This window comes from Nicotiana attenuata, unplaced genomic scaffold, assembly GCF_001879085.1.
Source record: "Nicotiana attenuata strain UT unplaced genomic scaffold, NIATTr2, whole genome shotgun sequence".
NCBI lineage: Eukaryota > Viridiplantae > Streptophyta > Magnoliopsida > Solanales > Solanaceae > Nicotiana > Nicotiana attenuata.
The window spans coordinates 395,132-412,655 of record NW_017670752.1 but is presented as its reverse complement, the minus strand read 5'-3'; the positions used below and the strand labels follow the sequence as shown (position 1 = coordinate 412,655).

The window sequence follows — 17,524 nt, the reverse complement described above, 5'->3', positions numbered from 1 at the left end:
AGAATTAGGTTTCCAAAATTGACCCTTAAAGGTCTTGAAATTACCTCAGACCCAGATTAGTTCTAGGCCTGAGTCAAGTGACTCTTGGCCTGAAGAGCTTGGGCTCTTAAGTGTTTTTTTTAGCAAAGCTATGGGCATGCCAGGCCCAATCAATTAATAAAAATAAATAAAAGGAAATAGTAAATAAACAACAACAGAAACGAAAAAGAATAACAGTAAACAGAAAGTAAAAATGGAAAAATAAATTAATTTAACACTATTTTTTACTTTATCTTTATTAAATCCGTTTTAACTAATTAATTAATATAAATGAAATAACAAATAAAATACATAACAAAATACATTTAAGCCTTGATTTTATTTATTAATTAAGTCTATTTTAATTAATTAATTAATTTAAACAGAATATAACTGACAATAATAATTACTAATAAGGAAACTAAAAATAGTAAATAAATAACAATAAACAAATAACAGTAAACAAAAATAGAACAACAATACTGGAAATAAACACAAACAATAATAATAAAATAAAGGAAAACAGAAAAGACAGAAAAATAAATTAAAAGCTGAAGAACTCCTCTTTTTTAGATCTAGTTGCTAAAAACCCTCGCGCCAAGACTCTCTCTCAGAATCTAAGATCCTGAGTGAATATTCTTGTCGTGAGGATTATTATACAAACTAGGTTAAGCTCTTTTTTTTTATAATTTTTTTTTGGAGAACATATCAGCTCTAGCCGCTAAAACCCTCATGCCAATACACCCATATGGGATTTGAGATCCTTGATGGGAGATATTGGCACGGGGATCTTTAAACGAACTAGAAAAATTGAAAGGGAGCGGATCTAGGCTTTCAAGATTTTTAGATTTAAGATCTAGGGATTTTGGTGGGGTTTTTGGGGATTTGATTGGTAGGGTGAGGTTCAGGGAGGTGAGAAGAGTGTATGGTGTGAGTTTAAGGGATTTTACAGGTCCACCGCCGCCTTAGGCGATTTCCGGCGGCGGGGTTAGGGTGGCGTTAGGGTTTCAGCCATTTCTTAGGTTTAGATTTGTTTGTTTTTTGTGGGTTTGGTTGGTGGGGTGGGGTAGAGGAGGAAAAGGGGATTTGATTGAAGTTGGTTTGGGGTTATTTGGTTAAGTCCGATCGGCGGAGGCGATTTTCGGCCGGTGGCTCTAGGCGAAGGGTGGAGAGGCGGCTCGGGTTTGGTGGTGGTTTAAGGTGGAGGGAGATGGGGCGTTTAAGGATTTGGGGAGGCTAGGGTTTGGGGAATTGAGAGAGAGATGTGAGAGAGTGGGAGAGTTTGGAAATGGGGGGGGGGGGGGGAGTGGTGAAGGGTTTAGGACATTTTTATACTTAGGTGGAGGGGAGTTCAGGACCGTTAGATCTATTAGAGATCGACGGTCAAGATTTTAGGGGGAGGAAACGGTGCCGTTTAGGGAGAGATGGGGGCTGGGCTTGGGTTTTTTGGGTTAAGTTTGAGGTTTGGCTAATTTAAATTGGCCCGATTCGGCCAAGACCCCCATTTTTAATTTTAAAAGCTAATTAATTTAAATAAACCCTAGATTAAGTACTAAATCATCTTAATTTATAAAATTTAACTAATTATCTATTTGTATTATTTACATAATTAGTCAATCTTAGATTTAAAAAGGAGAAATTGCTAAATTAATACTAAAAGTTAAAAATGTCAAAAGAAATAATTTTTTATTTTATTTTCTTTTAATGAAGTGATTACAATAACAACAACGATCCAGTGAAATCCCACTAGTGGGGTCTGGGGAGGGTAGTGTGTACGCAGACCTTACCCCTACCCCGAAGGAGAAATAGGCATTAAATTAAATTAAAAACCTAATAATGCAAGATGATGAAGGTTTAAATATTTTTTGTTAGTTTTTTCATAACTTTTAGAAATAAATAAAAATAGATGCAACTAAAATGCAATAATTCCAAATAAATGCCAAAAAATCCTTAAGAAAATCTAAAAATAAATAGGGCAAATTTATTTATTAATTTTATAGGAATATTTTAATAAGGTAAAAATTACATGCTCACAGCTGCCCTTCTTTGCTCGGAAACACGAAGAGTTTTCGGGCAAAGACAAAGTGAGCAGTCACGAACGAATTTCACCCGTTTGGATACTCCATGAGAAGCGTTTCAAAAAAGTTTGAACGAACCTTGCTTTAAAGGTTGCCTACATATCCTTGGCTATAAAGGAATCAGGTCAGTGTAGTTTTGGAAGTTTTGGTAGCTGGGACTACCGGAAAGCTGTGATTTCACTGCTGCTACTGCTATTGAACTCCTTATTACACCAAAGTAAAAATGAAGAAAACTAACTAAACCTATCAGCTACGAGTTACAAGATTCCTATCTGTAAATTTTCGAAGCTTAGTCTTGAGTAATAACTAGTTCTTTATGTAGACTCTGATCTGGATCTTGATGCTTGTTAGCTGCAGGTGCTGGTTCAATCTTCTTCATCTTTTTCGGATCATGACGAGACATGCAAATTGGTGGCTTTAATCTTGTCTTGAGTAGTCCATATCTTCCCCACTTTTGTACTTTGGGTTTAACTTTTCTTTTTCTTCTTTTCTTTTACTCTGGATTGAGACTTCTTCTTTTGGTTGTCTCGAACCCAGTACTTTAAGGTATAACCTGCTCAGAAATCAAAACAAACGAAACTAACGAGATTTTCCTGCCCTAGTTTTTACTAGGAAAATTTCGTTAGTTATTTGTAACAAAAACTCTATACTACTTCATTATTGAAAGCAATAAAAGTCAGGATTGTGTATCCTTGGGAAAAAGAGATTAGGGAGTGGAGACCCTATGTCTAAAAAGTAAAATCAACTAGGGATTGGAAACCCTATGTTGGGAATATCACCAGGTTATGCTGGTATCAACTAGGGAATGGCGACCCTATGTTGGAAAGTCATCGGGTTATGCTGGCATCAACTAGGGCCCCTATGTTGGAAAGTCATCAGGTTATGCTATCATCAACTAGGGAGTGTGACCCTATGTTGGGAAGTCATCAGGTTATGCTGGCATCAACTAAAGAGTGGAACCCTATGTTGGAAAAGTCATCAGGTTATGCTGGTATCAACTAGGGAGTGACCCTATGTTAGAAAATCATCGGGTTATGCTGGCATCAACTAGGGAGTGGGACCCTACGTTGGAAAGTCATCGGGTTATGCTAGCATCAACTAAGGAGTGGGATCCTATGTTGGAAACGTCATCAGGTTATGCTGGCATCAACTAGGAAGTGGGACCCTATGTTGGAAAATCATTAGGTTGTGCTGGAATCAACTCGGGATTGGGACCCTATGTTGGAAAGTTATTAGGTTATGCTGGCATCAACTAGGGAGTGAGACCCTATGTTGGGAAAATGCAGTTAGGGATTGGAGACCTTATACTACCATGGCTTTGAACTTTTCTTCTTTTCTTTTCTTTTCTTTTCATTTTCCATCATTTCTATTTAAGAGAATGAGTAAAATGCAGGAAAGAATTTGGAGGAGACTTCCTTTTTGGATTGATTATTGCTGTAGAACCATTTTAGTTTCTGCGTGGTTTGCTTTTGTTGCACCTACTTCTTGCAAGGTTGCTTTGAATTACACCTGTTTTTTCCTATTTTTCAAGCAAAGAACAATTTGTCAGTTTGAAACAATGGTTGGTTTTTGTGGTCTTGAGCGTTTCAGTCACTCGATCTCGGCCCGGCTCCTTCGATAAAGATCTTCATTGCTTGCTTGCTCTCTGGGGATTGGTTTCATTCCTAAACTTGGGGATCTTGACTTTTCCAAAACTCTAACATGATGGTTAATCATATGGGACTTGACCTTTTCAACTTTATTTTTCCTTTGTGAGCATTTGACTTTGATTTCCTTTCTTTCAGGAGATTTTGATTTCAAAGCATCGACCATCATGGCCAGTCGAAGTCGACTCAATGCACCTGCCGAGGCTGGGTGCCTTCTTGAATACTGGCTTGTGTCAAACAAATACCCTGTAAACCAATCTCGCTATCTTTTCTTTGTCTTAGTTTTGAAATAGAATTAGACCGAAAGGGATTCAAAGAAAAACCAACAATGAAATGGACAAAAGAACTTAGACGAGAGGTATCCCTTTCGGGGGAAGAAAAAAAGGACTTATCTGGAGTGCATGCGGACTTAATGAACATGACATGCCTCTTGGACTGGACGTCTGATTTGTGTAAATCGTCCAACTCTCATAAATTCATCATAACTCGTACCTCAAAACTGAGAAACCTTTCCAGGACTCTGTCGATACCGATGGCTGTGATGATCTCCTTTTCGATCAGTGGCGCCCTTTGTGGGTTTTCACCAGCTGACCTCTCTCATTTCTCTTCTCACGGTCGCCTCATAGTGCTCTTTGCGAGTTTTCACTAACAAGACTTCTTATTTTCAATTTCTCTACTTACCATCGCCCTATGGTGCCCGTGTGGGTTTTCACCAATAATACTCTCTCATTTTATTTCTCTCGTTTGATTGTATCAGATCCAAGTAACCATACCTTTCAATTTGAACATCTTTACCAATTGATCTGAAGGACTTGAACATGGTTTGGATAAAAAGAATTTGAATTGAATTATAACTTTGGAACCTTTCAGGCAAAAACTATTACCGGATCATTGTAACTTCTGCCCCAGTTTCGACTTTGGGGAAATGTGGATTTTTGTTTTGATGTGACTGAACCCTAGAGAGAGGCTGCCTACGTATCCTTTCGGAATTAAGTCGTACGTAGTTGAAGGAAAACTTTTTTTTTGTTTATCTTTTGTTTTGTTTTGCTTCATGATTTTTTTATAACAACTTCTTGGTTCCAAATAGGGTAATCAAAGAAGAGTAACTGGCTCAAAGGGTTTGAAAAGGGTTGATAGTGTTTGGGTAGCGAGAAATGAAAGCCTTCGTCATCCCAATCGGACAGTATTAAAATCGTGTAAAAGGGTCAAACATAATACCTTTTGACCGCATCAACATTAACAGCTGTTTCGGGATCATTTCCTTCGATGTCTCCCAAATACAATGCTCCTTTTGGCAGCAGTTTTCTTACAATGTATGGGCCTTTCCAATTTGGAGCAAACTTTCCTTTTGCGTCCTCATGATGCGGGAGAATACGTCTCAGAACGAGTTGCCCCACTTCAAAGTTTCTAGGCCACACTTTCTTGTTGTAAGCACGTGCCATTCTTTGTTGATACAACTGCCCGTGGCAAACTACGACCATCCGCTTTTCGTCAATCATGGTTAATTCTAAATGGGTCTTGACCCATTCATCATCCTTAATCTCGGCTTCAACAATGATTCGAAGAGAGGGAATCTCAACTTCTGCAAGTATTACGGCTTCAGTGCCATAAACCAATAAATAGGGTGTTGCCCCAAATGATGTGCGCACGGTTGTGCAATATCCTAATAATGCAAAAGGGAGCTTTTCATGCCATTGTCTAGAACTTTGGATCAGTTTCCTGAGGTTCTTCTTGATATTCTTGTTTACTGCTTCAACATCACCATTAGCTTTAGGCCGATAAGGGGTAGAGTTACGATGCGTGATCTTAAATTTTTTGCATGCCTCCCTCATCAAATGGCTAGTCAGATTTGCAGCATTGTCTGTAATGATAGTTTTAGGAATACCAAAACGATAAATGATATTGGAATGTACGAAGTCTACCACCGCTTTCTTGGTGACGACTTTGAAAGTGACTGCTTCAACCCATTTTGTGAAATAATCAATGGCGACCAGGATGAATCTGTGCCCATTTGAATCCTTTGGTTCAATCGGCCCAATGATATCCATGCCCCAGGCAACGAACGACCAAGGTGCTGACATAGGATGCAACTCTGAAGGCGATGCATGAATCAGGTCACCTTGTATCTGACACTGATGGCACTTGTGGACAAAACTGAAGCAATCCTTCTCCATGGTCATCCAATAATAACCCGCCCGAAGGATTTTCTTTGCAAGGACATATCCGTTCATGTGGGGCCCACATGCTCCCGAATGCACTTCGTTCACGATCTTTCCAGCCTCTTGGGCATCTATGCACCTTAAAAGATTCAAAATCCAGAGTTCTTTTGTACAAGACCTCTCCGCTCAAGAAGAAACTGCTAGCTAGCCTTCTAATGGTTCTCTTTTGGTCTCCACTGGCTTGCTCGGGATATTCCTTTGCTTTCAAAAAACTTTTGATATCATGATACCATGGCTGAATATCTGGTTCTATTTTAACTGTATGCAATAACCATGTCTTTCTCGAATTTGGATCTCCAATGGGTCAATATGGACATTACCCGGATATCGCAACATTGCCGCTAAGGTAGCTAGCGCATCAGCTAACTCATTGTGGAATCGAGGGATGTACCTGAATTCAATAGACTTGAATCGTTTGCTTAGATCTTCCACATGTTGCTTGTATGGGATAAGCTTCATGCCCATAATGCAGGCTTCATACTCAGCGGTGTTGTTTGTACAGAAGAACCAGAGCTGGGCTGTGGCTGGATGTGCTGACCAGCGGGCGAAATCAAAATTTCCCCAATCCCGAAACCTTTTGCATTTACAGCTCCATCAAAGAACATTTTCCAAGCATTGGTGCCTTCTGGAATTACTTCAACTGAATTCACTTCCTCGTCCGGGAAGTAAGTACTTAGGGGCTGGTATTCATCATCAACTTGGTTCTTAGCTAAATGATCGGCGTGCGCGTGACATAAACAATTTCGAACTCAGTGAGAAGGATTTTCCATTTTGCTAGCCTTCCCGTGGGCATCAAATTTTTGGAATATGTACTTCAGGGGGTCCAATCTGGTTATGAATTATGTGGTATAGGCCAACAAGTAATGCCTAAGCTTCTGAGCGACCCAAGTTAGAGCACAACAAGTTCTTTCCAGCAACGTGTATTTGGCTTCATAACAGTAAATTTCTTGCTCAAGTGGTATATGGCTTGCTCTTTCTTCCCGGCCGCATCATGTTGCCCGAGGATGCAACCAAAAGAATTCTCCAAGACCGTCAAGTATAAAAACAAAGGCCTTCCAGGCTTAGGCGGAACCAACACCGGCGGATTTGAAAAATATTCTTTGATTTTATCTAAAGCTTCTTGACACTCATCCGTCCATTTAATTGCCGCATCTTTCTTCTACAACATAAATATGGGCTCACACGTAGTAGTCAGCTAAGCAATGAACCTGCTGATGTAATTCAATCTTCCCAATAGACTCATGACTTCTTTCTTGGTTCTCGGAGGTGGTAAATCCCGGATAGACTTTATCTTTATTGGATCTAACTCGATACCCCTCCGACTGACTATAAAACCCAGAAGTTTCCTAGATAGAACTCCGAATGTACACTTAGCTGGATTTAATTTTAAGTCATATTTGGGCAGACGCTCGAAGAACTTTCCCAGATCCCGCACATGGTCGTCCTGCATTTTGTATTTAATGATCACGTCATCCACATACACCTCAATTTCCTGGTGCATCATGTCATGGAAGATGGCAGTCATAGCCCTCATATTAGTTGCCTCGGCATTTTTTAAACCAAACGTCATGACCCGATAATAGTAGGTGCCCCCGGGGTGTGGTGAAAGTCATCTTTTCTACGTCTTCTTCATCCATTAGAACCTGGTGGTACCCAGCATAACAATCCACAAAAGACTGTATCTCATGTTTGGCACAATTGTCGACAAGAATATGGATGTTTGGCAATGGAAAGTTGTCCTTTGGGCTTGCTTTGTTCAAATCCCGATAATCAACGCACACTCGGGTTTTCCCGTCCTTCTTCGGTACTGGGACCACATTAGCCAACCACGTGGTGTATCGGACCACTCGGATCACACCAGCTTTTAACTGTTTGGTGACTTCTTCCTTGATCTTATCACTGATGACCATCTTAAACTTTCTCTGCTTTTGTTGGACAGGTGGGCAACTAGGAAAAGTTGGCAATTTATGTACTACCAAATCAACACTCAGTCTTGGCATATCATCATAGGACCATGCAAACGTGTCTTTGAATTCGAACAAAAGCTGGATCAATGCATCTCTAGTTCTTTCATTGGCGTGAATGCTTATCATGGTTTCCCGGATCTCTTCTAGACTACCCAAATTGAATGGCTTAGTTGTTTAAGTTTGGCTTAGGTTTATCCTCAAAATTGTTCGAGTTCTCGATTTATTTCCCTAAAAGCCTCATCTTCGTCGTATTCCAGTTCTTGATTCATTATTTCACAGTTAGACAGCGTGTTAGGATCTGGGCATGAAGTCTGCATGCATGTCATGTTATTTAAGTCCGCATTATTACAACTGAAAAGAGAAAGATACGAAAAATAACAAAATCAGAAAGAATAATAGAAAGAGATTCATAGTCGATGAAATATTGATTTCATTTTATTGAATTTGAAAATAGAAGGGTTTACATCGGAATCAAAAGACAACAAACTAAAAACATTTGATTATACCCTGAAATAATTGGAATGCAGAAAAGATGGCAAGACTAAACTACCGGGATTCCCGCCTGACTAGGAATGGAGTAGCTTTCCAATTTTAAAGTTTAGCATTTGGCCCCATGTATTGCACCTCAGCAGTGCTTGAGCCTTCGCCCGGTTGGACCATGTGAACCTCGTACAACATTTGCCTCATTGCCCCACAGATATCCTCAATTTCTTCGGTCGTGAAGGCCTCTTCTTCTTCTTCTTCTATATACCTTGGCTTAACAAATGACCTGGCGAGGTGCGGGACTGGCTGAGGCAGGGCCCACCCATTTTTCCTTCATTCATCAGCCCATTTTAGTCGGCCTCGGTAGCTTGAAAACATATGCCAAAGAACTTCTCGTTGACCATCAAAGTGACGGGCTCTGTGATGCCTTGTAAGGATACCCCGAGCCCTTTCCCAAGCTTGTACCCATGTTTGATCATTTCACTGGAAACCATGATTGATGCGTTCGATAAGTAGGGTTGAGGACATGGGGTTCCTTCCTCGCACTGGTCGGCGACCACGATTTCAAAGGCTTGGTAGACGATGTGTTCACTACCCTCTCTAGCCTCCAAGCATGGGACTGACGGGTCCCTGTAGATTGACTGTTCATCTTCTCCGTGGACAACTATTTCTTGGTTTTCATGTTCGAACTTGACCATTTGGTGGAGAGTAGAGGGCACGACTCCCGCGGCATAGATCCATGGTCTTCCTAAGAGAAAGTTATAGGAAGTGTCCATGTCTAGAACTTGGAATGTTACTTCAAAATCTACAGGGCCAATAGTTAGGACCAAGCTAATTTCCCCTATCGTATCCCGCTTGACACCGTCGAAAGCATGTATGCAAATATTGTTACGTCTGATCCTCTCATTCTCAATTTCCATCCTTTGTAATGTTGATAGAGGGAAAATATCAACTCCAGACCCACCGTCTAACATAACCCTTTTCACATAATATCCTTCACACTTGAGAGTCAAGTAAAGGGCTTTGTTGTGGGCGGCTCCTTCTGGAGGCAAGTCATTTCGGCTGAAGGAGATTCGGAACATATGCCTCATTCAACGTCTTTAGAAGCACTTTTTGATGTTCATTTGAGCTTATCTGCAAGGACAAAAGTGAAACCTGGGAGGAAGCCTTTCTAAGTTGATCAATTACAGCGTACTCTGAGGTTTTCATCTTCTGGAAAAATTCCTCCGCTTTTTCAACGCTAACCGGCTTCTTGAGTGGAAATCGCTTATGCTTTGTTTTGTTCAATTCTTCTGGGTTGAGATACTTCCAGATTGGTTTGTTTCATTTACTTCTCCCATAACTTCCTTTCCTTTGTATGTGACCACTGTCTTATTGTAATTCCAAGGGACGACAATTGGGTCTCTTATGGGTTTCTGTGGTGCGCGGCTAATGACCACAGGCTCATCCAACCTGGGTGGAGTTGTTGGTCTTCACACCACGTAAGTCCCTTTTGGTACATACATCTTTGGCACATTCAGTGTGGCTTTCTTTTGTTCAAATCTTTTAGGAGGGCTCAACATGAGTTGTTCCCTCCTGGGGGCCCTAGGAACGTAAAGAATGGCATCTTTGGCAGGTGTTGCCCCTGTCTTTGTTTCTACCGCCTTTTCTGCATTTTGGGGAGTGGAATTTATCTTCTTCTCATTTCTAGCCTGTTTTGCCACTACTTTGGGTTTCTTTTCTAGGTCGGCGATGGCAATGATAGCTTTTAATGCTAGGCCGAGTTCTTTGTCCTCACAGATCATCCCGATAACTGGCCCATTGTTGTGAGCCGGTAACGGGTTATTGGTTACATTAGGGACTTACTCTTCCCTTAGCACTAACCCGCTTCTGTTCTATCAGATTCTCGACTGCTCTCTTAAGGGTCCAAAAATCTTCAGTGTCATGCCCTTCCGCCCCTGAGTGATAAGCACACCTGGTACCTGGTCGGTAAGATGGTGATTCCGCATCCTGTCCGTTTGGAGATATAGGTTGCAACAGACCCATTTGGACTAATGCGGGAATAGGCTGGAATAAGACTCTGCAGTAGGGGTGAAGTCAGCCCTCCTAGGTGGTTCACGGGGGCGTGTGTTATATGGGTAATTGTTCTGTGGTGGACGAGGACTATACGGAGCTTGGTTAGGAGGGTTATTTTGTTGGAGGTGGAGCTCTATTTTTGTTATAATATTGTTGTGGCCGTGCGTATGTTGGGCATTCATTACCGTATAAGGATGCGGGGCCATAGCATATGTTGCATACTGGTGGAGGTGGTAATGCTGCGGGGTCCTGGAAATGGGACCAAAATAATCTCGGGGCTGACAAGAGTTTCTCAAGCTTGAAGCCGTCATGGCTCATTCTTCTTTCTTCTTCCGGTTTGCTAAACCTCCCGAGCCGCTCTGGATGGCTTGGGAAGTGGCTCTTATAGCTGATTGACTTATGATGCGGCCTGTTTTCAGGCCATTTTCTACCATTTCTCCAATCTTTATGGCCTCCGCAAATGGTTTGCCCATGGCAGACATCATGTTTTGGAAATAATCGGCCTCTTGGGCCTGTAAGAAGACATTGACCATCTCGGCCTCATCCATCGGTAGTTTTACCCTGGCCGCTTGTTCACGCCATTTGATAGCGTATTCACGAAAACTTTCCGAGGCTTTCTTTTTGAAGTTGGTCAAAGAATTCTTGTCGGGAGAGATGTCCACATTATATTGAAACTGCCTTACAAAATCCCGGGCCAGGTCATCCCATATGTGCCAATGGGATATATCATCCCATATGTGCCAATGGGAGATATCTTGGTCCATATACCACTCAGAAGCAATTCCGGTAAGGCTCTCTCCGAAATAGGCCATTAGTAGCTCCTCTTTTCAACCAGCACCTCTCAACTGGTTACAATATCATTTTAAGTGAGCGATCGGGTCTCCATGCCCATCATATCTTTCGAACTTTTGCATTTTGAAACCAACGGGTGAATGCACGTGAGAGAACATGCACAGATCAGCATAGGAAACGCTCTTGTGGCCACTCAGGCCCTGCATATTCTTGAGCTTTGCTCGATGCTCTTCAGTTTTCATGCTATCTCTTCTTGTTCAGAATTTCTCACGGCTTTCTCATGTTCTATGGGAGACTCACATTGTGGGTGCTGAGGATAGGAATTTGGGCCCGAGCGGAGTCAAATTGAAATTGGGGTGTTTCGAAAGTGAAAGTTGATGGTTCAAAGCTTTGTCGAGGTAGTGTTGGTTGCGCCATAGTAGAGGCTGGCGGTGCTGTGAACACTGTAGATGCTATTCCTTAATATGGTGCTGGGGGCGAACCTCAGAAAGCGTACCAGTAAAATTGGCCGACATGGTGGGGTACCCAAACGGGATGAATGGGTTGGTTAGTGGAATAGGCACATTGGTAGTTCCTCCCATCCTGGGGATCAATTCAGGGAATCCAGGGATAGCATTGGGTGGCTCCCTGCCATTGGACCATGCGTCCCACATTTCTTACACATGGCATCGTAGCCTTCTATTTTCCTCAACAACCGCTGATTCTGGTTGCGGGATAACTAATGTCGGGCTGTCTTCGGGCTCAATGATAGGTAGGTGACTTTCTGATGTCATGGCGATACTTCCTTTATATCTCGTGAAATAAGGGTTTGAAGCCAATTCTTAATAGCATACACAACAAACCGGTTAGTTCGTGACATTTAACACATAGAGAATCGTATATTGGGAGATGCAATGCACCTGAACAGTTAAATATGTCTAAATGTTTGCAACGGCTGCATGTCTCATCCCGACCTTGCTATTTCTTTTATCAACTTTCAAATCCTGAATCTTTTCTTTCTTTTTCTCTTTTATTTCTCCACTCTTTTTCATTTGATTTTTCTTTTCTCTCCCTTCATTTGGTTTATTTTTACTCAGGTTCTCTATAACTATGATCGAATCCGATGAGGATTTTGCCTACGTATCACGACGCCGCATGAATCAGATCATTACGTAGTTCAAAAAATAAATGCGAAATAAAAGAACTTTTTTTGGGGCTTTTCTTTTTTTCATTAAACAAAATCTTTTTGGTTTTTCTATTATAGGGGCTTAAAAGGACTGACGCCTATTAAAGGAAACATACAGACTCGAAATAAGCAATAACACAGCTTGTAAAGTAAAGTAATACTCAAAACTGAAAATTTAAAAGTACATGCGGGACATTAGCCGGTCTTTGTGCAATATCTTCTTGGAGACGGTCTAAATCATCTATTACCTGACGAACGAAGGTCATCATGGTAGCAAAGAACATAGACCTAGTCATGTCTTCACATTTGTGACATTTCATCACGACATAGTCAGCTATCTCCTTTATCCTTGTTCTGATAATTCCTTTTTTTTTGAAGCAAACGCCTGATTTGCTGTGCCCGGGCTTCCAACACTTGTGCGTCCGTGCTGTTTTGATCCTATAGTTGTTTCACGCTTTCTTCTAGTTGGCAAATTAATACGTAGCAATGCTCTTTTTCTGTCTTAAAATCGTTTGTTTGCTGGACCATTTCATTTTCAAGGGAAAACAACTTTTTCTTTAGACCTGTTACTTCTATGTCATATTTCTGCTTCAACTAGTGGGCTAATTTGGCCAACCTTGTTTGAGCGTTTAGCAAATCGTTTTCGGACTTTGTCAAGTCTGCTACATAGTCATGTACCTTCATTCTTAGGTTGTTTATAAGTTTTCCATCTTTCTCGCTCCTCGCAGGCATTTTTGCGGCTATCCTCATATCCCGGAGTTGGGCTCGGAGCGCCTCGTTCTCTCGGGTCAATTTTCTCTTTTCACCTTCTACCACATGCGCCTGTAAGTCATTGTCAAATACAAGGTTCCTAAACTTTTCCTCTAAGGCATGGATGGTGGTTTGATATTTCTTTTCCTTTTCTCCCCAGGCCGACCGTTCTCAGGCTTTATCAGCAAAAGCTCGGATATGAGGCCTTTTGGGGGCCTTTCCGGTTCGGGTTTTGGCTCATCATTAATGTAATCCCTTTTCTCAAACAATATGGCATAGCCCAGATCTACTTCACCTTTTGCAAGATCGGGCACTTGGGTATCCTCTTTCAAGTATCAGCAACCATCCCAGATTTGTTGGACGAAAACCTCAGGAATTGGGGTTTCGGGGTATAGTTCAATGACTTAGACACTCAGATCTTCATCCTCAGGCACCACTTGATATCTTCCCAATTTCCTTAGAACCCTCTGCGGCGCATAGGGTTGGACACTTCTCAAGCCCATTAATAGCAAATAATTCTTTGTTGCTGACATGTATATGACTTCCCTTATCGGGAGCCATCCTAAATTCCACTCGATTTGATTTGCCTTTAAAGTTCTCAAGTGGACAATCCAAGCTTCAACCCCTTCCGGAGAGTCGTAATCTTTCACTCTTTCTTCATAACTTTCAATAATGTTGCTCTTGCTTAGGCCGTAATTCATACATTTTGGATGATGGCGAAAGTGTTCAATTAGCCACATTTGTAAAAGGATATTGCAACCTTCGAAGAATGTCGCCCCCGACTTACACTACGTCAGTGCCGGGTAGATATCCGGCAATATTAGTGGAGCAAGTGTGTGATCTTCCTTGGCAGTTAGGACTTGCGCAATTCTAGCCATACGGATATCAACTGTCCCTTTTTTCATTTGGGAAGACCATGACGCCCAGAAATGCTACTATGAAGACAAAGCGACGATGAATTTTCCAAGTATCTTTGCTTTGCTTGTTGGTCAACTCTTTTTCATATGTTTCAAACCCCTATGGATACCCATACCTAGAGTATAGGAAGTAGAATGAACAGCAACCCTCGCTTACACGGTTCTTTCTTATTTGCTTACTCATATTCATAGTATCAAAGAAACAGCGCACTGACATAGGCCTCGAGAATATAAGCTGCTGATTTCTTAAGTCCCTGCCGAAACCTGTATAGCCAGCTATTTCTTCTAGGGTCGGAGTGAGCTCAAAGTCCGAGAAGCGGAAGATATTATGGACGGGATCCCAAAAAATCACTAAATCTTTGATTAGATCATTCTGGGGCTTGACTTTCATGATATTCGTCAGAGCACCCAGATGTTCAACTACCCAGTCGTGCCTCTCTTGATCCAAATCATACCACCACATTTGAAGATGTAGTGGAGCTTGTTCTACGATATTTAATGGTGGATTCTGGACGGTATTCATTCTGTACCTGTGAGCTCGTAAGGTTAAGGTTGACTTTAGTTTGAAAGACAGACCAGCGGACTCTTTTTGCAAGAACCAGTTTTTAATTTAAAGAGAAATCACCTAAAGGTGGCTATTTGTGCAGCATCAACCAAAACGGTCATTTTTGCAAAAGTGGCCCCTTTTTACTTTTGAATTAAGTTTTGAGGCCGAAGTAAGGCACTTTTCTGGGAAAAGTGATAATTTATTGACAGACATGTCCGTTCTTAGCGAAAATAGCCTTTCGACAATGTAAGGTGTTCTAAGGCTATTTTGGCAAAAACGCCGCAAGACTTAACCGAATTTGGGTCGGCTTTATTTTTTGACCAATGGACATACTTTATTTATTTGGTTTGAAAATATTGGGGTCGGCACCGATGAGGTTTGCCTACGTATCTCACACCGATGAGAATCAGAACCACGTAGTTCGGTCAGTTTTGACATAATCGGAAAAACATGGTATTGACTCACTTTCATTTTGAAATACATTTTCTCTTTTTATCTCTTTTTCAAAAAAATTTGGCAGAGTTTCGAGGCATTTTTCAAATACCGGGGTTTTCATAACCAGGCTTAATTTCTTTCCAACCTCACTCTTGGTTTTTCTTTTGATTTTCTTTCCTTAGCCGGTCAACATACAAACCGAAGCAAATAAATGTACATATAGCACGTAAGATACATCAGGATGGTCTTTCATTTTCGGATACACCTGTCTTAGACGGACTCAACCCGTCCAACTCCCGTGTTGAGTCCCCAAAGTCAAATGCACATGATGCAAACAAACGTTCCTACTAGGGATCCGGCATGAGGTTTTGTTATTCTAGGTTTAAATCTGGGTTTGTGTTCTAGACCTGGCTTATCCAAGCGGACAACTTGAGCCGAAGTGGAAGCGACGTACCGGGAGCATGAAAGTCTACCCGGCCTAGTGGCTGATCCATCCTCGTTCTGTTTGGTACGACCTTTAGCAGAAAAGCGGGACACGCGAACGTGTGCACCATATTATTAGAAGACTTAGAGGGGAGGCGTAAAAAGACAGTTTAATGCAATTCAAATAATATCAAAGCGATAAATAAGCGGCAATTAGAACATTAGGCCCACAAAATACAGTAATATCAACAGTTAACAAAGGCAAGTAAAAATCACATTAACAAGCTCGAATTCTTGAACCCTGAACCAGAAATTCTGGGTTCGATCCCCAGTAGAGTCGCCAGAACACTCACACCTCCTTTTTACCCGAGGGGTATATAAGGGAGTTTTTCCAATTTAAGTGACATTAATCGAAATGGAATTATTTATTCAATTTCAGAGTGGCCAGTTGGGATAATTTTATGGTGTCCCAAGTCACCGATATATTTTAAATCCCAAATCGAGGAAAATTTGACTTCGTTTAAAGTCTGCGAAACCAGAAAGACTAGGTAAGGAATTCTGTTAACCCGGGAGAAGGTGTTAGGCATTCCCGGGTTCCCTGGTTTTAGAACGGTCCCTTAGCAATTTATACTTGGCCTATTTTGTCTAATTACTCATTTTAGGACCTATGTTTATTTTACCTTTTAACCGCTATTAATTACTTGACAATCCATATTAACTTAAGATGAGTTACGCGTACGTATCTCTTAAGTTACGCGTACGTATACTCGATTCCTAAGACTTAGTTTATTTAAGAAAAAGGTTTGGTCAAAGTTGCGCGAATACATACTTTGAATTTATTTGAAAGAATCGTAATCATGATAGCAAATTTAAAAACCGCGCCTAAAGCATTTCTACGAGTAAGTGGTTAAGGCATTTTATTTATTAAATGCTTGACCATGGTCACGAGAACGTATACCTTGGTTTATCTTGGGCATCACAACTATGTCACGTATGCATGTACATAATTGTAATAATTAATCCAATTTAAAGTGTACCTAAAATTGTGAATATGTCTCTAAGCTAAGTGATGTAACTAGATGTATAGATTCCAAAACTATGTAAGATATTTATTTAATTAATGGGGCAGCTTACGTATTAACTGCCAGGCAGGCCCAGATTTAAAAGTTTGGGGCCAGACTGAGTCCAAGTAGACTATAGCCCAAGATATATATTGTCTATTACTCAAACAGCTAATGAATTTAAATCTAAAAGGGCTTGGGCTTGACTAAGTCTAGATGAATCTGGCCCAAGACAATGTTATTAAGCATTCAATCAATTAAACACATTTAATTCAGGAAGATTCAGGCCTACTAATGAGTCCAAATGACTCTGTCCCAATATCCATTTGTGGACAAATAAATGAATTTAAAAGATAAGATTTGGGCCTGATGATAATGAGTCAAAGTGAACTCTAGCCCAATGCATATTTGTGTCAAGGAGTTTGAGATAAAATTTTGTAATGACATTTGTAAAGTTTTACCTATATTTTGTTTATCTTTTAAGACAGAAGTAAAAGGATTTTTGAACACATTGAAATTTTTGTTAAATTTTGGACAATTTTCCTACTGATTTGCCTAAGTCTTTATTTTCTTATGTCAAAGTGCTAAGTTTATAACTCATTTGTATTAAAAAATTGTAAAGGCCATTGATCTATTCATTTTTTTAGTACAAAATCAGAATACAATTCCATGAACCCAATTGGTTTTAGGCCTGTAAATATATTATGGTTACTATTTAGCTTACTTGTAATATCCGGTTTTTTATGATTTTAAACTAACAACAATCAAAATTATCTAATTATTTAAAAAAAAAATGGTATGGTAAAGTTGCTAATCTATTAAACTAATTTATTGCACAAGGAAATGCAATAAAAATTAAATTATTACATTTTTGCTAACTGAACAATGATAACCAAACTGCCTATTACTATTCTAACAAAATTTTCTAGAAAATGATTTATGTGATACTACTACATACGAACATACAT

At 40.4% G+C, this 17,524-nt stretch overlaps 1 protein-coding gene across 1 annotated transcript; it reads right to left on the bottom strand.

Annotated features, from left to right (window-relative positions):
• Positions 1-2,637: 2,637 nt before the first annotated feature.
• LOC109242990 (uncharacterized protein K02A2.6-like) lies at positions 2,638-6,426 on the bottom strand. Its single transcript, XM_019409884.1, has 3 exons — positions 6,234-6,426; positions 5,221-5,696; positions 2,638-2,649 (listed from the first exon to the last, which is right to left on the bottom strand). The coding sequence occupies exons 1-3, from the start codon at positions 6,424-6,426 to the stop codon at positions 2,638-2,640; spliced, it is 681 nt and encodes a 226-aa protein (XP_019265429.1).
• Between the last annotated feature and the right edge of the window lie 11,098 nt (positions 6,427-17,524).